The following is a 21578-nucleotide window of genomic DNA, read 5'->3' as shown; positions in this document are numbered from 1 at the left end:
GTTATATCATATTTGGACCTAATTTAACACGGGGAAATTTTTGCATTCCACAAGCTGGAGAATGGCGAGGAACTTTATTTTAAATATAGGACTTTTAATATGACATTTTACTCGCAGCGCAAAGTTAGTATTAAGATATAGCTAAACTCAAATGAAGTTCCTCAAATTGATGTGAAGGTTTTTACTTCCTCGTTCTTAAATTTCTACCGTGTTTACGTACCTCATGCATGCATCTGTGGGTAATTCGACTGAAAACTGGCGCCAGTAAATCAGCAATGGAAGTGAAATCATTTTAAAAAATTGTGATATTGCTTTAAAACATGAATGCAAGCTAACAAGCTGTTACAAACAGGTGGTACAGTTTAACTAATTTATATAAGAGGAACCTTATTCCATGCAGTAAAGTTTTGCGATTGTTTTTTCCGGCATAAACCTGTGCAATCAACAAATGAAGATGAGCTTGAACGCGTACATTTCATTTTATCGAATTCTTACTGAATGGAAATAGTAGCATCTCTTGTGTAATGTAAAGTGCAACTCCGCGATAGCGATACACTCTTCAGTCTGTTTTCGTTAAGAAGTATTTGCTATATATGGCCAACAATCATACGAATCGAAACTGAAGTTTCTGGTCCTATATAGCGAAGATGTCATGATTCACACTCAGTTTCAACGCAAAAGATGTGTTAAAAATTATTCATGATAATCCTTCATGTAGCAAAGCAACATATTTCACCGTTATTGAAATTATCTTATTATTCAACTTGTAGCAGGTCTGCTCTGTCAGTCGCTCACATATATACTAAATTCTACTTCCTGCATGGCTAATTTCTGTAGCGGTGAGTTCGCGAGATTTTACTCAGTTTGGCCAATTTGATAATTATAAAGCTAATTAGATTGTGATTAAGCTTTCATTTACATTATTATGTAGCTCTTTCACCATACATTATAAATACCTGATATTTCTTTACTGAAAGTAATTAAAACTGCGATACTCCATAGTACTTGAATAATTTGGATGCGTCCTTTCGTCATCTTGTGAAGAAGTCTCTTTTCAATTTAAACAAGCTATTAAAACACTTTGGTAATATTGTTTTTTACTATTCAAAGGCTTTGATGGCTTTTACTTTATACTCGATTCTTTTCGAAATAGGAAATTTTGATGTAGCTAACTTTTCTTTTAGCCTTTAATCCGTTGCTGCTGGATATAAACTAGAATATAGTTCCGTGTGCGCGTGTAAAATCGCCGAGATATTGTACATGTCAGTTCGAAAGTTATACGTCTTTGATATTGCCGGACATGTCAAACCAACTATGAATTTCTCGTGATAAACTTAACAATAGCTACTTTATCTTTACCCATTAGCCAAGCTTTTATAGAGCGAGGTTTGAGGGTATATTTTGTCATGAACTAACACAGTTTGTCATTTTTCGTTTAGGCCGGTCAACTATCTTAGAAAGATGACATTTTAAATCATCCTTATGTTTACTTTTTATTTAATTCAGATAACGATTGTTTCTGAGCATCGATTTCACCGGGCGGGATATTTCTTATTTCCGTGTTATAGTATCGCGGCCTATAAGTCTCAATATACCCTAAACAAGGTGTCCCAAAAGAAAGTCCCCCCCCCCATACATTGTAATGAAGCTTTTGTAAGAATTTGAATGCATGATCAACGCAGTTGTGTGTAAATAGCATAGTACTGGCCCAGTACTGCATGTGAAAACGTATTTTTAAATCCCAGAAGCGTAATTAGTTGCACAGCGACTAAAAATCTGATGTCTGATAACGTGCATACAAATTAGAGAATAAACAAACAGCACTTTGTACGCGTTTGTACAAAAGTCTAAATCGTTCTTCGTTTAATATACGTTGAAAACTACATAACACGTTGTCATAGCATAATACGGTACAAAAACGTTGTGGAACTTAAGGTACAAATATCCACAAATACACAAAACAGTTAGATTCGTTAAACGTTCGATTATATATCAAAGATTTGTTCAAAACCTATATTTTATAATTGCCAAAGGGTAATTCATGCATTTAATCTATCCTACCTACAATTAAGCTAATTTATTTGGCACTATATTGATATTAATTAACACTTTATGACGAAAGTTGTAGGATTCAAAAGAAGAACACTTTAATTTTGAAAGTTGATTATTGCTGGCAAGCATAATTATATGCTGTTTTAGCGCCATGTCAAAGTTCAGTTTCTTTCATCTTCATTTGTTCTTCCATATTTTTGGGTTTCTCCTCATCGCCTTTGATTATAGTAGTTTCTAGCTCCAATGAGGTAATTTCTTCATCCTGTTTGACTTGCTTTGCGGTCATTTCTTTATCTTGCTTCATAACTATTTCTACATCGTTTTTTCCGAACTCTTCAGCTACCTTAGTAGGTATTTTTTCATCTTGCTTCTTTGTTTTCTCAACATCTTTGACATCATCTTCTTCTTCTTTGTTTTCTTCAACATCTTCTTTCTTTGTCGTTGTTTCTTCATCTTGCTTCGTAGTTGTTTTTCCATCTTGTTTTGTGGTCATTTCTATATTCTGCTGGTTTGTATTTGGTTTTTCATCATGTTTTATGGATAATTCTTGATCTTTTGTGGTTATGTTCTCTTCTTGCTTTTTAGTCATTTCTTTATCTTCCTTTGTCGCCAATTCTTCAACTTTCTTTGTCGTCATGCTCTCTTTTTCTCTCTTTATGGAGTTATCCCTATCTTGATTAGTGATACTTTCTGCATCTTTCTTTGGCATTATTTCTTCATCTTTCGGTGCAGTATTTTTATCATCTCTCTTCGTAGCGATATCCTCTTGTTTTGTGGTTGTTTCGTCTTGCTCTGATATTATGTTGAGCACTACATATTTCCCACCGCCTTCTATGTCATTCTCTACCTCATCATCTGTGTTGGTGTACGTATCAACGATATCCTCCGCACCTTTGTTGTCAAATGCCTCTATAGTATTGGATTTTTTTAACGCTCGATTCCGAGAAACATAACATGTAACAATGACGAGCAGGAACACTGCAATGATCGCCAACACTATTATAACCGCAATGTAAATTATATCATGTTCGAAACCAAATTTTGCGCCTAAAAAATAGAAATATAAAATATAGGTTGCATGTTTTTGGATCATTAATAATTTTATTCCTCTGAGTATGCTGTGACGGAACCTTTGCAATGTTGCATTTACCGTAGAAAACGACAGAATTTTTTTGGACAGGGATTTTTTAAACAGAAATTTAAATAATCTCCGAAAATGAGTCTTTTTTAGCCCGCATGAAATAGAAATTTTACTTTGTTTCCGCGGTAGACTTTTAAAATTGGGAATTTTCAAGTCCTAAAATCCGCAATGCGACTCATTTCCACATGATACGGCAAAAAATTTTACAATTTCGAGGGCCTTATTCCCGTATAGGTTATACTAATTCGGACAATATTGTCTGGAAAAAGCAAAATTGAGTATCTCTGCGAGTATATGTTAGCTAAAGACCCTCTTTCTACACTCTATTTCTACACATGCATAGTCGATACAAAATGCATATTGTCAAGTCATAATCAGAGATGTTCCTATCAAATCGTCATGCTTATGTTTATTATAAACGGAGGACACAGCAACAAACTCAAACCAGACTTTCGGTTAAGCCTACGGTTCACTACGGTTGCATGTGTTACCGCTTCGATTGCTTTCACGAAGTCATCAAGACCAAAGCCACATAGCTATTACTAAGGTTAATTCCTTCGGCAGAACATCCTCGCACGGAGTTCTTTTTCTTTCCTGTCGCACCATAAAGTATGTTGCTCTCATGACTTAGAGTTAGACCCAATATGAGTCATTAAGCTACAATCATGGACTTCTGTGACCATCCCAATAACTGTAATTGTTTTGTATAGTCACTTAGTAAATATGTGAACAGTTACGAAAATGCCTGACACCAATGCTTCAAATTCTTGCGATGACACAAAACACACAAACGCTGGACGTCAGAAACCAGGTCAGAAACCAAAGCCTAACTCGCCTACCTGCGCACTGCTATATGTTCGTCATGAATTGTGACTGTAGGTCAGGTGTCATGCTTCTCATATATCTTTTATGCCTGGCGTGAAACTCTAGAGGCTCGCTAAGTTGAAAATTAAAAATCCAGAAGATTTGAAAATCCGGCTGCAAATGCGTCTTCGTAAACTGAATTTTCTTAAATGCTTCGACTTGACTGGGGTTTGAGATAAAACAAGATAGTCTATGTCATTTTGTTCCTCATTATTCGCCTCCGTAGTTTTCTCATTGAACAAGTCATCCTGCTGTTATAAGTTTCCCAAAATTCTTTTCGGAGCCGGTGAGCTTTGCAAAGAAATCAGAGCGTAAATTTCAACTGTATGCTTTGGTCAGTTTTGGTGATCCAAGCAAACCAACATTGAAAATTTCAAGTTATTATAATTATTCATGAATTTAGAAAATTATTGTTTTCACCGCCAATGAACACCTAGCCTGAACACAGATAGCACAGCGTGACAAATCGTCACAACATAAAATTACGTGCCGAATTTATGGTAGCTGGCGCGACATTTAATGTAAGATGTTTACCGGCCATGTTTGCGATTTCGTAAAAACATCAAGTGCGAGCCTTCAGATCAGAAATGAATGATGTCATTTGAAATCAATAAAAAATATAAAAGAAAAAGTTTTGCCGTCATTTCCTTAACCTTTCACTGTCACTTGTTTTCCTTCAATATAAAAAAACTTCTTTTGTATCATTTTATGGCAATTCCACTGTATCATGCTGCGCTCATCTAAATGATAGTCTCCCAGCATTTCAGACTTTCAGTTTTAAGAAAGATACCCCACAACCTCTGTATCAATGCTAGACAGGAAGGGGTGATAAAAAAATTCGTGAAAAGAGAAGAAACGATTTACAAAAACAAGTTCTTCTGATGTAATAAGAAAAATTTGATATCCTTTCCATATTCAAGTTATATAAAAATGTGGCTAGAATAGAAATCTTTCTCAGTTTCCTTTAGGATGTGCAAGAAAAAATATTTTCTGAAGTGCATATAACGGGTGGGCTTACAGAATATATTCTTAAAATTATTTTTATCCTTATAGCTAGTTTCAGGACATAAATGTTTTTTTTTCAACTGCACGGTTACAATTTTCTTGCGTTGCAGATTTCCAGGTTTTTCATTCCGCAATTTGCCAGTTTTTCCTTGGTTTGAGCGAATATAGAAATCCGCATTGCGGATTTTTGTACTTTTACCTTTCGCAATTTGCTAAAGTTTTTTGGCATTTGAGTGATTATGAAAATCCGCATTGCGGATTTAGGCTTTTACATATCTCAATTTGCCAATTTTTCCTTTGATTTCAGTGATTTGAGTAAATATGGAAATCCGGATCACCAGTAGCGTAGCCAGCCTGAGGATTTGTCCCGCTATGCTGATATTTTGGGTTGCATTGACTGTAAAGACAACGAAATTCTTAAGACATGAATAATTATTATAACTCAAAATTTACATAGCGAGACAAAATCGTTAGGTTTGCTACGCCACTGCGGATCTCGAAGACAAATGCTTAACTTCTTTCTTGGCCTTTTTGTACATATAAAACTAATAAAAAAATTTTGACACCAGATTTTTCGCGAAAAAATATAGAATGGAAAAACATAATTTAGTTTGGAACACGTTCAAACCTGCTTTTGATGTTGCCGATGCGTTTTTACTTGTCCGAGTCGGTGTTAGTTCAGTACCTGAGATAAAATAAAACTTGTAATTATGGTGTAATATAATAGTAATAATATGTAATAATTATGCTATGGTGAGTGCAGTTCGGGATCTATTGATCGAGTGCTGTTAGCGATGCCAAAATTAGACCAGCCGCTGCATCACGAGTATTATGAAACCCATAACTTAACGAGCATTATAAAATATTATTACTGGCATGATAAAATCGTATAATTTTAATAGTCCTCTACTGCGACCTTTTTTGGACATAATTTTCGCAAGCAACATAGTTTCTTGTCAAAACACAGTCCTGCTCTTCTAAATACTTCTTCAATATTTTGTTTCGTTGTTCGTTGTTTCGGTTTCATTTCCGTGAATTGCATGTTTTTAAAATTGTATTATAATTTTGGGCGTCCTAAAACCGTCAGCTATCGTATTTTTCCTTTCCACTGACCATGAATATAAGCTGATGACACAATTAATCAGATTGCTGATATTGTCTTTTAGAAATTTAGCTTAGTTTATAAAGATAGGGGAAATTTAATCTGTAAAATGCTACCCCAAAATTATTTTCGTCTCTCTCGCCTAGCACTTTTCAAAATGGTGGTGGAAATTATAAGCCGTTAACATGCAATGACTAATGGCTAAACACGTCCGATCCAAGTGACCAAGTCGGATCTAAAAAAGTGGGCGGTGGGCGGCGAGTCATATAAAATTCATCTACATTTTGGATAACTGGTATATTTAACTTCAAAACACAGATTTTAATTTGCCAATTCTGTTTACCTATTTATACCACCAGCACTTTTATTCTGTTAATGAAAGGGAAGTTATTGTACTTTCTTTTTTCCAGATTTTAACTTGGCCGCCGTAGAGTTCAGAGGCCACCACTGAATAAAATGGTCGCAAATAAACCTACGCATCAATAAAACATTTTCTTACCAAAAGCAGTAACAGCTGGCGCTTTACTTTTAACAACAGAACCAAAAGTTGCAGCTTCTGTTTTCCCATTCAAAGCCTTTCTTGTCACTTCGTAGGCTTCCGTTATCACATCAGAGGCTTTTGGTGTCACCTCAGAAGCTTTAGTTATTAGTTTGCGAGCCTCAGTGAACACGTCAGCAGCTTCTGTGGCAACTTCAAGAGCCTTTGTTGTTACTTCAGGAGCTTCTGTGACCACTTCAGGAGCCTCTGTAACGCCTTCAGAAGCTTCTGTGACCACTTCAGGATCATCTGTGACCACTTCAGGAGCTTCTGTCACCACATCAGGAGCTTCTGTGACCACTTCAGGAGCATCTGTGGCCATTTCAGGAGCTTCTGTGACCACATCAGTAGCTTCTGGGACCACTTCAGGAGCTTCTGTGACCACTTCAGGAGCATCTGTGACCACTTCAGGAGCTTCTGTGACCATTTCAGGAGCTTCTGTGACCACATCAGGAGCTTCTGTGACCACTTCAGGAGCTTCTGTGACCACTTCAGGAGCATCTGTGACCACTTCAGGAGCTTCTGTGACCACTTCAGTGGCATCTGTAACCATTTCAGGAGCTTCTGTGACCACTTCAGGACCATCGGTGACCACTTCAGGAGCGTCTGTGACTACGTCAGGAGCTGTTGTCACCACTTCAGGAGCATCTGTGACCACTTCAGGAGCTTCTGTGACCATATCAGGAGCTTCTGTGACCACTTCAGGAGCATCTGTGACCATTTCAGGAGCTTCTGTGACCACATCAGGAGCTTCTGTGACCACTTCAGGAGCATCTGTGACCGCGTCAGGAGATTCTGTGACCACTTCAGGGGCATCTGTAACCATTTCAGGAGCTTCTGTGACCATTTCAGGAGCTTCTGTGACCACTTCAGGAGCTTCTGTGACTACTTCAGGAGATTCTGTGACCACTTCAGGAGCATCTGTGACCACTTCAGGAGCTTCTGTGACTACTTCAGGAGATTCTGTGACCACTTCAGGAGCATCTGTGACCACTTCAGGAGCTTCTGTTACCGGTTCAGGAGCTTCTGTGACCACTTCAGGAGCATCTGTGACCATTTCAGGAGCTTCTGTGACCACATCAGGAGCTTCTGTGACCACTTCAGGAGCTTCTGTGACCGCGTCAGGAGATTCTGTGACCACTTCAGGGGCATCTGTAACCATTTCAGGAGCTTCTGTGACCATTTCAGGAGCTTCTGTGACCACTTCAGGAGCTTCTGTGACTACTTCAGGAGATTCTGTGACCACTTCAGGAGCATCTGTGACTACTTCAGGAGCTTCTGTGACCACTTCAGGAGCATGTGTGACCACTTCAGGAGCTTCTGTTACCACTTTAGGAGCATCTTTGACTACTTCAGGAGCTTCTGTGACCACTTCAGGAGCATCTGTGACCACTTCAGGAGCTTCTGTGACCACTTCAGGGGCATCTGTGACTACTTCAGGAGCTTCTGTTACCACTTCAGGAGCTTCTGTGACCACTTCAGGAGCATCTGTGACCACTTCAGGAGCTTCTGTGACCACTTTAGGAGCATCTGTGACTACTTCAGGAGCTTCTGTTATCACTTTAGGAGCATCTGTGACCACTTCAGGAGCATCTGTGACCACTTCAGGAGCTTCTGTGATCACTTCAGGAGCATCTGTGACTACTTCAGGAGCTTCTGTTACCACTTCAGGAGCTTCTGTGACCACTTCAGGAGCATCTGTGACCACTTCAGGAGCTTCTGTGACCACTTCAGGAGCATCTGTGACCACTTCAGGAGCTTCTGTGACCACTTCAGGACCATCTGTGACCACTTCAGAAGCTTCTGTGACCATTTCAGGAGCTTCTGTGACCACTTCAGGAGCTTCTGTGACTACTTCAGGAGATTCTGTGACCACTTCAGGAGCATCTGTGACCACTTCAGGAGCTTCTGTGACCACTTCAGGACCATCGGTGACCACTTCAGGAGCGTCTGTGACTACGTCAGGAGCTGTTGTCACCACTTCAGAAGCATCTGTGACCACTTCAGGAGCTTCTGTGACCATATCAAGAGCTTCTGTGACCACTTCAGGAGCATCTGTGACCATTTCAGGAGCTTCTGTGACCACATTAGGAGCTTCTGTGACCACTTCAGGAAATTCTGTTACCACTTTAGGAGCATCTGTGACTACTTCAGGAGCTTCTGTGACCACTTCAGGAGCATCTGTGACCACTTCAGGAGCTTCTGTGACCACTTCAGGAGCATCTGTGACTACTTCAGGAGCTTCTGTTACCACTTCAGGAGCTTCTGTGACCACTTCAGGAGCCTCTGTTACCACTTTAGGAGCATCTGTGACTACTTCAGGAGCTTCTGTTACCACTTCAGGAGCTTCTGTGACCACTTCAGGAGCATCTGTGACCACTTCAGGAGCTTCTGTGACCACTTCAGGAGCATCTGTGACCACTTCAGGAGCTTCTGTGACCACTTCAGGACCATCTGTGACCACTTCAGGAGCATCTGTGACCACTTCAGGAGCTTCTGTTACCGGTTCAGGAGCTTCTGTGACCACTTCAGGAGCATCTGTGACCATTTCAGGAGCTTCTGTGACCACATCAGGAGCTTCTGTGACCACTTCAGGAGCTTCTGTGACCGCGTCAGGAGATTCTGTGACCACTTCAGGGGCATCTGTAACCATTTCAGGAGCTTCTGTGACCATTTCAGGAGCTTCTGTGACCACTTCAGGAGCTTCTGTGACTACTTCAGGAGATTCTGTGACCACTTCAGGAGCATCTGTGACTACTTCAGGAGCTTCTGTGACCACTTCAGGAGCATGTGTGACCACTTCAGGAGCTTCTGTTACCACTTTAGGAGCATCTTTGACTACTTCAGGAGCTTCTGTGACCACTTCAGGAGCATCTGTGACCACTTCAGGAGCTTCTGTGACCACTTCAGGGGCATCTGTGACTACTTCAGGAGCTTCTGTTACCACTTCAGGAGCTTCTGTGACCACTTCAGGAGCATCTGTGACCACTTCAGGAGCTTCTGTGACCACTTTAGGAGCATCTGTGACTACTTCAGGAGCTTCTGTTATCACTTTAGGAGCATCTGTGACCACTTCAGGAGCATCTGTGACCACTTCAGGAGCTTCTGTGATCACTTCAGGAGCATCTGTGACTACTTCAGGAGCTTCTGTTACCACTTCAGGAGCTTCTGTGACCACTTCAGGAGCATCTGTGACCACTTCAGGAGCTTCTGTGACCACTTCAGGAGCATCTGTGACCACTTCAGGAGCTTCTGTGACCACTTCAGGACCATCTGTGACCACTTCAGAAGCTTCTGTGACCATTTCAGGAGCTTCTGTGACCACTTCAGGAGCTTCTGTGACTACTTCAGGAGATTCTGTGACCACTTCAGGAAGCATCTGTGACCACTTCAGGAGCTTCTGTGACCACTTCAGGACCATCGGTGACCACTTCAGGAGCGTCTGTGACTACGTCAGGAGCTGTTGTCACCACTTCAGAAGCATCTGTGACCACTTCAGGAGCTTCTGTGACCATATCAAGAGCTTCTGTGACCACTTCAGGAGCATCTGTGACCATTTCAGGAGCTTCTGTGACCACATTAGGAGCTTCTGTGACCACTTCAGGAGCTTCTGTTACCACTTTAGGAGCATCTGTGACTACTTCAGGAGCTTCTGTGACCACTTCAGGAGCATCTGTGACCACTTCAGGAGCTTCTGTGACCACTTCAGGAGCATCTGTGACTACTTCAGGAGCTTCTGTTACCACTTCAGGAGCTTCTGTGACCACTTCAGGAGCCTCTGTTACCACTTTAGGAGCATCTGTGACTACTTCAGGAGCTTCTGTTACCACTTCAGGAGCTTCTGTGACCACTTCAGGAGCATCTGTGACCACTTCAGGAGCTTCTGTGACCACTTCAGGAGCATCTGTGACCACTTCAGGAGCTTCTGTGACCACTTCAGGACCATCTGTGACCACTTCAGAAGCTTCTGTGACCATTTCAGGAGCTTCTGTGACCACTTCAGGAGCTTCTGTGACTACTTCAGGAGATTCTGTGACCACTTCAGGACCATCTGTGACCACTTCAGGAGCTTCTGTGACCACTTCAGGACCATCGGTGACCACTTCAGGGGCGTCTGTGACTACGTCAGGAGCTGTTGTCACCACTTCAGGAGCATCTGTGACCACTTCAGGAGCTTCTATGACCACTTCAGGAGCTTCTGTGACTACTTCAGGAGCTTCTGTGACCACTTCAGGAGCTTCTGTGACCACTTCAGGAGCATCTGTGACCACTTTAGGAGCTTCTATGACCACCTCAGGAGCATCTGTGACCACTTCAGGAGCTTCTGTGACCACTTGAGGAGCTTCTGTGACCACCTCAGGAGCATCTGTGACCACTTCTGGAGCTTCTGTGACCACTTCAGGAGCATCTGTGACCACTTCAGGAGCTTCTGTGACCACCTCAGGAGCATCTGTTACCACTTTAGGAGCTTCTGTGTCCACTTCAGAAGCTTCTGTGACCATTTCAGGAGCTGGAACACAAGTATCATAACACTTCAAAACAGAGACAAAAGCACATGATTAGAAACAATCAAAAATGCAGGGGACAAAAATACTTATTTGGACTTGAAGCTGACACAGCCTCACCTGGCGCACGTCTAGGCGCTTCAGTTTCTATTAAGATCCCGAAATATTAACAATTACATTTAGTAAAGAAGGCACATCACAAAATTATGAAAAATATTGTAATAAAAACGTAAGCCCTTTTCAAACAGAGTTTGTGTTTTAAAATAAAAGGGCGTTACAGAACAAAAAATCCAAGAAAGGAGTTCACAAATTGAAGGATTTAGAGTTTTCTAAACAGTTGTTCTGTCATGGGAGGAAACACTGGACAAAACAGGGATATAGCTACTCCTTTTACGACCTGTTAGGAAATAAGAGATACATGGATGTTCAATTCATCAGCCGTTTGGCTCAAATACTTTAATTTGCGGAACAGCGACTACACTTATATATTAAACCTTTAGGAATCATTAGGCCTCTTTTATACCCAGCATTTTATATACCTTCTCCTTTTCGCTTTTGTTACCGAGAAATCATGCTTTTAGGAAGGCTTTAATGATATTGCTGTCTGAATCATTAAGAACTATCGAAAATTCACTTCACTATTTGAAAGTCAATACGTACAACGATCTTTGATTTGTAAATGTACGACACAATAAATACACCAAAAAATAGTACATATGCATGCTCGTACAAATATATATAATAACATGCACTCGCGTACAAAACTTTTCAATATTAGTATTCGCCATTCGATGATAATTTTGATGGTTTTTATCTCTCTTTTTACTGAAACATGAATACTTTACACCGTGTCTGTAAGGTAAATGTAAAATTAAATGATTAAAGCTGAGCAAAATTGGAAAAACAAAAATGAAATAAGGAAGTTTTAGGGCCATCTGTTCATAGTTGATAAGCTCGTTTATAGCCTTTTTCATAAACCAATGACACTGATTATCATTTCTCCAAAGCAAAATCCCGAAATATCCTTGCATCATAAACAAAAAAATAGCTTGGAAAATAACTCTAATCGGGATAATCACTGACAGCCTCTCTATTCTTTGAGACGTATTTTCTGGAACACCGACAATTCTGCATCTATATCAATTCGAACTGAAAGAGTTGCTGAATATTAGACCATGCAATGATTCTCTTAGCGGTTTTGACGAAAATTATGAGGTGAAAACCAATTGACTATAATAACGATATTTAACGATGTAAAATAGTTTTCGTAGACTACATGGAAGTTAATGCTCCTCTGTGGCGACATTTCAGCTTTGGCAATGCTCACTATAGCTCATACTTTATTCCACTTCCTGGTTAATATCAGTGGGATATCGGTTAATTAGTCTGCTAAGTTTTTATTTACCGCCACCTTGATTTCACATCCATATTATTAATGTGACTACCATGCCTTGCCTTGTACCTACTTGATATTTCTCCATTGGAACTTGAAGGAACATGAAACATTACCATAACCCAAACTATGTATGTATATTGAAAGTGTCTTCTCCTCATCTCCGCAATAATTGTCCTCTCTCGTTACAAATTAGCAAAGTTCTGTATGAAAAGCCTTTTTAAAATATTGGTATGACTATATAGGTATTTTAAAGGCTTTTACTTTTAATTCGATTCTAACCAATATATAGTTAAATATTAACGTCTTCACTCCAGGGGTGCTGGATGTGAACTGAACTGGTTTCGTCAAAGCGCTAATGCGCATGCACGGGTCGTAAGGTTTCGAAAGTTTGCTAAATGTCTTTAATATTGTAGGAAATGTCAAACGCAACTTGGCATATTAAAATAATAATATTTCTACATATACATATTAGGCAATAATAATACTTTATCTATAAACGTTCATTTTCCGATGATAATTGATATATATAGGTGCACTCGTGCATGTCACCGTGCTGCCGTGAAATATATAGCTGCTACCGACAACACGTGCGGGATATACTGATTCACATGTTCACATGACTAATCTCATTCTTCATGGCAACACTTAATATTAGAAAATATTCACTTTATGAGTTACTACGATATTTTGTTATTGAATAAAAGCGAACATGCACGAATATTAGGTTTGCAGTTTTGTGATACACCCTGTATTGTGGTTGATAACGATATGAATATTGAGTGTTGCCTTTTTTATACAACCTGTACAGAAGCTATTTCGCTAAATTTGCTGCATGCAAACATTTGCTGCATGCATGCATATATACATTCAGGCCTGGTTGACATATACAGTATACTTACTCTATTTTTAGACATGCATGCCTAGGTAGCTAGTTGACAATTGTAATCCTGACAATTAGATCAATTCTATAGTCTCCCTTTAATAAGACACATTTCTCGAATGTAGGCGGACATTTGCGTATCAAACTAGCCGGCTTTTACTTCCTGCTGGCGCCGGGAGAAAATGCACACAAGCAGCTCTGATATGTAATTTAAAGTTGTAACAAGGGAGAGAGCTAAATATTATTTAGATTCTGATATAAGCTTCTAAGTTTCCATTATCAACGTTAACAGTAAGTATGTAGATGCTATATAGATGTTTATAATTATATATATTATATATATATATATATATACAGAGTGTCTCAAAACAAGCTATTGAATTCACCAATTAATATATAGATAGAATTTGAATGGCATAGCACTATAAGTGCTCCAGAGTTTCCCTCACTTATAGTTTGAAAATTGAACTTAATAAACCTGTGAACCTTATAAACCGAATGTTTCAGCGTTTCGCACTGGAGTTGAACTTTGAGTCAGTGTATAATTTATAACAACAAAAACTCGTTCTTCTGTGGTCAGTTGAACCATTTTCTCCGGAACTGGTCATAGGATTAATTTATAATTTAATTTTTTATCATTTTCGCAATTTTTAATTATTCACGAAGCTACTTTGATACCCTATATACGTTATTCGTGCGCTCTGCACTTAAATTTCAGCGCCTTAATGAGTCGTTTTAAGCATCTTTGCGTTCAGCTCAAGGCCATGTTACATGGCGCAATTTTTCCTGCAACTTGCAATGCAATTCTTCTTTTGAGATATGTAAATTTGGCAACTACCAAACTTCTTTCTTTATTACCCTCCATGGCCTTTTCTTACACTCACATTTTAAAACCTCTTCACTAATTTACATCTCTTCAAAGTAGAATTGCATTGCAAGTTTCATGCATTGCAAGAAAAATTGTATCGTGTAACATGGCCTTTAGTGCTAGGAAGCGTCCATTTTCAGGGACACTCTGGAGCACTTATAAGACTATGCTATTCAAATTCTAACAATACGTGAGCTCAATACGGCCCACTTTTTTTGAGACACTTTAGCCCCGTTTACACTACAGTCAATTTATCGGCACGGCACGGCTAAAATGGGTACCCGTGCCCAATTTATTAGTGCTCAGACTACCAAAACAAAGGCCGGGCACGGATGAAATGGGCACGGGTACCCATTTTAGCCGTGCCGTGCCAATAAATCGGGTGTAGTGTAAACGGGGCTTCTGTTATTCATAACTATTGTTCATTCAAGCCAACTGTTCGACCGACTAAACTGTTCTGCAGACCGTTTGCACATTTATCTTCTAAATAATAAGGTATAGTTTATTTAGACTTTCTTTTGACGTATTTGACACAATTTTAGTTATATATAGCAGTTTGGTAATTTCTAGTTTTTATGCAACGCAAAATTTATTAAGTAAATATTTATTTTTTATGTCACCATGCAAACGTACAAGAATATTATTGCAAAATTCATTGTTTGCGACTAGTATATACCATCTCCCGTTTCTTGTAAAAACTATATTGTCAGACTGGCTCAACATACGATACGATTACAGTAATTTTCACTAATTTGTGCCGTGATGAATAGGTTTTGTGAAGTGATAAAATGGTTTGACTCGTGATTGTTGATTTATCATTTATGATTGTGACTGCCGCAGCGCAAGCTCTGTATGTGTTTCGATACGACGACGGTTTTGTTTACGTCACGACGCGTTTTAGAGTTCGAAGAAACACATTCAGTAATATATTTTACAGGCAGCAATTTAATAGTCTTGACCAAGTAACAATCTTATTTGAGGATCATTAAAGTTGTCGATTATGGTTGTCATAAAATAACGATAACGCTTTGTCGAGGCAAACGATGCACAAACCGAGATGTTCGAACAGCTAGATGGGTTACGAAAACTTGTTCGAAACTTTTATTACAAGTTTTCTCGACGAATACACATAAGCAACTGCGCAAAAAACAAGATTGTGAAAACCTTTACCTGTCCCAAATCGGAACTAGTTACCGCGTCATAACTATAACCACTAATTAACCAAAATTTAAATTTGAAATTAGGTCGTGTAATTTATTCTAACTTAACCTGAATCCACCACTGATTATTGTAACTAGCTATTCCGAATTTGCAAGTAGACGAATGCATGGTGACAATTTTACGTTAGTTTGAGAATGCAAGCATGTGTTATATTTAGGCCCCATTACACCCCCATGATGCACTGTCAATTTAGCTTTGACCAGACCTCTGTTGCAGCTTTGGACTACTCCATAAATGGACTTTTTTTAAACAGAAGAAGGTTTATACCTGGCCAGAAATAGCTGCATGGCGTAAAACTTTACAGGTTTTGCATTTACTGTGCATGTTGTCCGCAATACAACTCAGTATTACACTGTGATGAACAAATTTATCTCGTTTGGACAGGTAACGATTATTCATCTAGATAAAAAAAGGAATCTTGAGCCTTTACTGATCTGTTTAGAAATTTGGATGATATAACGAGTCTAAAATTTTTAGTCTTTCACCGTCGATGTTTACCCAGTTATAATATTGTTCGACGTATTTCTAATAAAAAATTGTGATATTACATTATATATATATTCTAATAAAAGTGATGGTATGATATATAAACCTCGTAAAATGTACGACAAAACATAACTCTATTGTGGTTCAATCAAAATTCAGTTTCTTTTACAGTCATTACGTTATCGTGATTATAAGCTTCTTTTTCATCTTGCTGATTGACTATATCATCACCTTGCTCTGTGGTTATTTCCGGGCTTGTAGAAATTGCTTCATTCCAAATTTTGTTTATTTCTTCGCTTTGTACCTCGTTTATCTCTTCATCTTGCTCTTTGGTTATTTCCTCATCAAGCTTAATTTCGCTTATTCCTTCATCTTGCTCAATCGTTGTTTTTTCTTCATCTTGGTTAAGGGTTATCTCTTTCTCTTGATTTGGGGTTACCTCTTCATCTTGCTTGGCAATCATTTCTTCACTTTGCTTTGTGGATATCTCTTCATCTTGTTTTTCGTTTACTTCTTCATCTTGTTTTTCGGTTATTTCTCCGTCTTGTTTTGTGGCTGTATCTCCTTCCTCTCCCTTGTTCTCGATCGTCTCGCCATCTCCATCAGGCGACAAATCAACGGGTTCCTCGATGCCTTTGCTAATATTTGCCTTCCTGGCAATAGAGAGTTTCAATGTTCGGTTTCGATAAAAATAGTATGTAATGACCATCAGCAGAATTGCTACGAACATTGTCAGTGCTATGATGATTCCAACATAAATAATATAACGCTTGTTTTCCCCTTTCACACCTGAAAGTAAGAGCCGAAGTTATTTTGGTGGTTTTGTGTGAATACCCTAATGTTGTTTAAAAATGTTCCTTCATTTCATAGAGGCATTTACTTTGATTGAATGACCTGGGATATGAAATTTTATTTTATAAAATATAAAAACAAACCTTTTTTGGCAAATGTGTCTTTGCTTGTCTGAGATGATGTGGGTGCAGTTACTGCAGTACCTGAAATATTTTAAAAGATTTAAAGCATTGGGTTAAATTGGGAGCTGTTTGATCTCCCACTTAGCCGAGATTGAACGAAGCGTGAGATGACTTTGAGGTATGGCATCAAACAAGCACCTTTTATTCTCGGAGTGATTGCGCGACTGCCAGGACCGTGTTATATATATTTCACTACCTCAAAATCGTCTCGCGTTTCGTTGAGTCTCAGCTAACTCGAATCATGTAAACAGCCCATAGTAAGTGCATAACTTTAAATTGGTGCGATTTTTTTAAATTACATGATATATATCTTGTTTTCGGAAAAAATGTTTTCACTACTTCACCATTTAAAAAAGGTTTAACTAATTATTCCCATCCAAGCATTCGTCAAGACAGGGATGGCAAACAATATAAAGCATTTTACAACTGTTGAACTGTCAAATTGCGTCTAACATCCAGTGTTTTGACATTTCGCTCGGGAACTTCATTGGGGTAGATCAGTATATATAGTCTTATTCTGTAGTCTTACTATAGTCTCATTACCAGAAATTTGCGACATGATAATTTGCATGTATACTAATTTGCATTTAACTTTCAGCATATGGCCTTCAACATTTACTATAAAATATATATAGTAAATATACAAAACTTAAAAATGCCGTTGACCTAGACCTTGCCTACTGTTTGCCGACCTCTAGATCGGTCGAGCAACTCTTTAGAAACGTTTTGGTGGCCGAATTTTTTTGCTTGGGCATTTCTGTAATCTGCCAAATTTAAAAATATATTGCTCAAAGTTTTGTCCGTGTTCTGTCAACAAACTTATAAAATCGCTCACATTGATTCGGATATTTCGATTCAGGTGTTGATGAATTGACGTGTAATATACCAAAAAAAGTTGTTAAAGATATTGTCTTTCGTATATGTGTATAAACGTTTCTGTACGGCTCGGATTTTCACTGCAATCACTTTAAAAAATATTATCAGTCTTATCAGGAACTTGAACAATACGAAGGCTATATACACATTTGTTCACAATCAGTTGGCCGAACGTAGAAATACCTAAGGTAAGTAATTCGATCATTAAAACGTTGGGAAACGGCTGTTCTATTGACCCAGAGGTCGGCAAACAGTGGGCAAGGTCTAGGGCGACGACATTTTAAGGTTTTGTATATTTACTATATGTATTTAATAGTAAAAGTTGAAGGCCATTATGCTGAAAGTTAAATGCAAATTAGTATAAATGCAAATTATCATGTCGCAAATTTCTGGTAATGTACAAATCCTCGTACAGAGCTAAATGAAAAAAAATTGTTCTACGAAAATGGTACGTTCTACACCATGCGCACCTGACGATGTTTAACTATATAATCACGCTGTAACTCAACTCAAATTATTTGCTTTTGGGGGAATATTATGAACATATGGCGTGATACGAATGTCACACAAGATGAGACACAAATTTTATCGTCTTAAAGGGCGATTTTATCACCCTAAAAAGAACAGCACTCCAAAAAATGGCGTGTTGTAGTGATAAATTGGTTTTATCATTGTGACAATAAATATCTCTCTTGAAGGTTTAAGTAAAAAAATACATATCATCCTTTTCTTACTCGTGTGTTGGTGTTTTTTCAAGTTTTTTTTAAAGATAGGTTTGAAAACATGCACAGTACTAATAAAACAGCAAATATCGGAAGATAAGCAACTATGAGGGAACATCATATCATATTCCTATTTTAATATCGTAATTTTCAAAGTTTATAAATGGTGTACCTTCAGTGGTCATTTCAAAATTTGAAGTTTTTCGTATCATGATTGTAGCACTTGAAGCTTTTGTTGGGGCAGCAACAATTGTGGTGGTAGATGAAGTGTTTTTTCTCGCCGCATCAATAGTTTTCAACGTCGACGTTTGAACAGTCACGCTCGAAACAATTGGAGTGGTTAATTTTGTAATGGTCGTACTCGATGAAACAAATGTAGAGGGCTTGTCTGACTTAGTTTTGCCTCCTGTAACACTGACACTTGATTGAACTGTAAACAACAATAATTAATAAAATTAGCTAAGTGACTTTAGCAAACAATAACTATTACCGGCAGACAATTTATTAAAAAATTAAAAAAATATTCTGAAGAATAAAATCGAGATATCTAAGAATAACTCTTTTTTGTCCCTAATTTTTGTCTCTTGGTAAGCTTGTCCCCTTCAGTTGAAAAACACAGCTAACTTAGTTCGTCGCTATTCATCCTAACTTGCACTACCTCTTAATGTTATGGATGACATGCAATGCCGTAAAAACATAATGATAAACTGCTATCTTTACAATCTCATTCAGGTAGTATAGTGTTCCGTTATGACGTCATCTCTTCCTGTCCCTTTGTTTATAGTATTGTAATTTATTCTGGTATAATAACTAATTTATTTTTATTATAGTAGCTAATTCATTTTTATAACAATTCACAGTGTGCGGTTAAATATACATATAATTAATATACAATCTTCCTGCATTGGCCTAAATCTACTCACACGATTGGTCAAAATCAATCAAGTGATTTCTTGTTGCCTGGCGACAGTTCATGGGAATCATAATTTATTCGCAATAACCCATGAAAATCGTGGTTTATTCGCAATAACCCATGCACGCACTTGCTGACCAAACAATGAACTCAAAATTTCTCGTTCATTGTATGGTCAGCGCGTGCATTTATTTGTAAACAAAACACTCACAACAATCTCTAACCCTTAAATAAACATAAATCCAGTTTATGTTCCAAAACCCGATAAGAAGGTACAGTTTCCAGGGGCCAATCCCTCTCCGAAACGTTATGATATATACGTGTAAGGCGTTTCAATTTTGTAAGACAACTAACTATATACATTCAGTATTTTACTGTCCTATCCTATTTCCTAATTTTTAAACTTTTAAACTGTTGGTTAACCTTAACGACCTTTAGGAGCCGAACATAGAGACTTTTCACAACGTTGTTTACTAAATCCAGGGGGGAGAAAACCCTTGTAGCGGGCTCATATTTGAGCCCGGTCAGTGGTAAATACCATGGCCAAAAGGAACCATGTGGCGTCAGCAGAGCTTCTGCGGTTGCGCAGAAGGGCGAAGTCCGCCATGTTTTTGCGGACAAAAAGATGGCGGCGAAGTTACCGAAAAATGACGAGCCGGTCCTCCAGGAATTATTATATAGCTCAGTGGTTTCACACCTCGCGACATTCTTATTGGTTAAAAACGTATGACGTATTAGATCACTGACCTGTATATACAAGTCTGTATGGCAGATATTCAAAAACAACCCACGTTAATCATTCACAAGTAAACCACAACGATCTGTAAATTCCCTTAAATCTATGTCTTATATAATGTTTAGAGTTTTTAATACTGATCAAAGCTGAAACGCAGGCCAAAGATAACAGGAATTTAAAGCAAAAAGTTAAATTTGAATGCAATGGAACAGCGTGAAATTTCCTGTGACTTGTGTAATTCCTCGTAAGGCTGACGCTTTTATCGACGCACTAAAATACTATAGGTAATAAATAAGGCCAATCAAGCATATTGTTAATAATTTAAAGGTGTGTTTTATAACACATCAAAAGATGTGTTTCTTGGATGGGTCAAGGTGTGCTGTCAAACACACAAAGGTGTGTTTTCAGTGAAAAGGTGTGTTACTTTACACACCTTAATGAGTAAAAGAAAAGGTGTGCAAAAGGAGGTGTTTTCGCTAACACACAAAGGTGTGTTTTCGAACACACGAATGTGTGTTTCCGTACACACAAAGGTGTGTTTCCTTACACACCAAGGTGTGCTTTCTAAAAGCGCGTAGAAAGGTGTGCAGAAATTACACACCATGGCGTGCAATTGAACACACCTTGGTGTGTAGTCAAACACACCTTGGTGTGTAATTCTACACACCTGTTTTTTGTGTGTTCATGGAATCAAAAAGCATTGACAGAATAAAGAAGTTTACAGGCCAATTTTCTGCTGAGTTTTGGTTTCGACCTAGTTATTGATTTTTTTGCATACATTCAACGAGTACGTACATTCTTTGTTCGAGATGACAGAAATGCAAATCCCTTATGAAAAAGCACATGCACGTGAAAATCACATTTTGGAGCTGTGTAAATTTCCAGTTATTAAAATTCGTCAGGCTAGCTACCCTTCTGTATGTAATAAAGTGATTCAAATATGTCTGATAAACATGTAAAAATGGAAAAACCACACGCCCAGGAACCCACATGCGGGTCACATAAAGTAACAACCCCACCCCATGCACCACCCACGCAACATTACATACACCTCCACCACTACTGCATGCTTTGATGTCTTTAAGATTAGTGTACAGTTTTATCGCAGTGTTTCCAGGTTAAAAATCATATTTCTATTCATTCTGATAACACCTTAAACTGATACTTAATTTAAACTGTGGCGGCGCTAGCGGGGGGAGGGGGAGAGGAAGGGATTTGGTCTAAGAAACATTTGCCCCATCCACATTTTTGTTGTCTTTCCGCCAGTTTGTTCCTCCCGAAAAATCTTCCCCCCCCAAC

The 21578-nt window shown here is 38.5% G+C and overlaps 2 protein-coding genes and 2 long non-coding RNA genes across 4 annotated transcripts; all 4 read right to left on the bottom strand.

Moving 5' to 3' along the window:
* Positions 1 to 2206: 2206 nt before the first annotated feature.
* On the bottom strand, positions 2207 to 2761 carry LOC114524154 (protein FAM50 homolog). The gene has a single exon (XM_028545284.1). The coding sequence runs from the start codon at positions 2759 to 2761 to the stop codon at positions 2207 to 2209; it is 555 nt and encodes a 184-aa protein (XP_028401085.1).
* A 268-nt stretch (positions 2762 to 3029) lies between these two features.
* LOC114524146 lies at positions 3030 to 6735 on the bottom strand. Its single transcript, XR_003687081.1, has 3 exons — positions 6664 to 6735; positions 5691 to 5747; positions 3030 to 3099 (listed from the first exon to the last, which is right to left on the bottom strand). It is a non-coding gene; the product is annotated as an uncharacterized LOC114524146 (long non-coding RNA).
* Positions 6736 to 8676: 1941 nt separating this feature from the next.
* Positions 8677 to 16521, bottom strand: LOC114524153 (MAGE-like protein 2). The gene is made up of 4 exons (XM_028545283.1): positions 16290 to 16521; positions 10121 to 10363; positions 9605 to 9909; positions 8677 to 8808 (listed from the first exon to the last, which is right to left on the bottom strand). Exons 1-4 carry the CDS (start codon positions 16519 to 16521, stop codon positions 8677 to 8679), a joined length of 912 nt encoding a protein of 303 aa, XP_028401084.1.
* A 158-nt stretch (positions 16522 to 16679) lies between these two features.
* On the bottom strand, positions 16680 to 19059 carry LOC114524281. Its single transcript, XR_003687090.1, has 3 exons — positions 18803 to 19059; positions 16994 to 17053; positions 16680 to 16847 (listed from the first exon to the last, which is right to left on the bottom strand). It is a non-coding gene; the product is annotated as an uncharacterized LOC114524281 (long non-coding RNA).
* Positions 19060 to 21578: the final 2519 nt, after the last annotated feature.

The sequence above is a fragment of the Dendronephthya gigantea genome, unplaced genomic scaffold (genome assembly GCF_004324835.1).
Source record: "Dendronephthya gigantea isolate DGI-Jeju-01 unplaced genomic scaffold, DenGig_1.0 000030F, whole genome shotgun sequence".
Lineage (NCBI taxonomy): Eukaryota > Metazoa > Cnidaria > Anthozoa > Malacalcyonacea > Nephtheidae > Dendronephthya > Dendronephthya gigantea.
The sequence above is the reverse complement of the archived record's forward strand: the minus strand, read 5'-3'. Positions and strand labels throughout refer to the sequence as shown.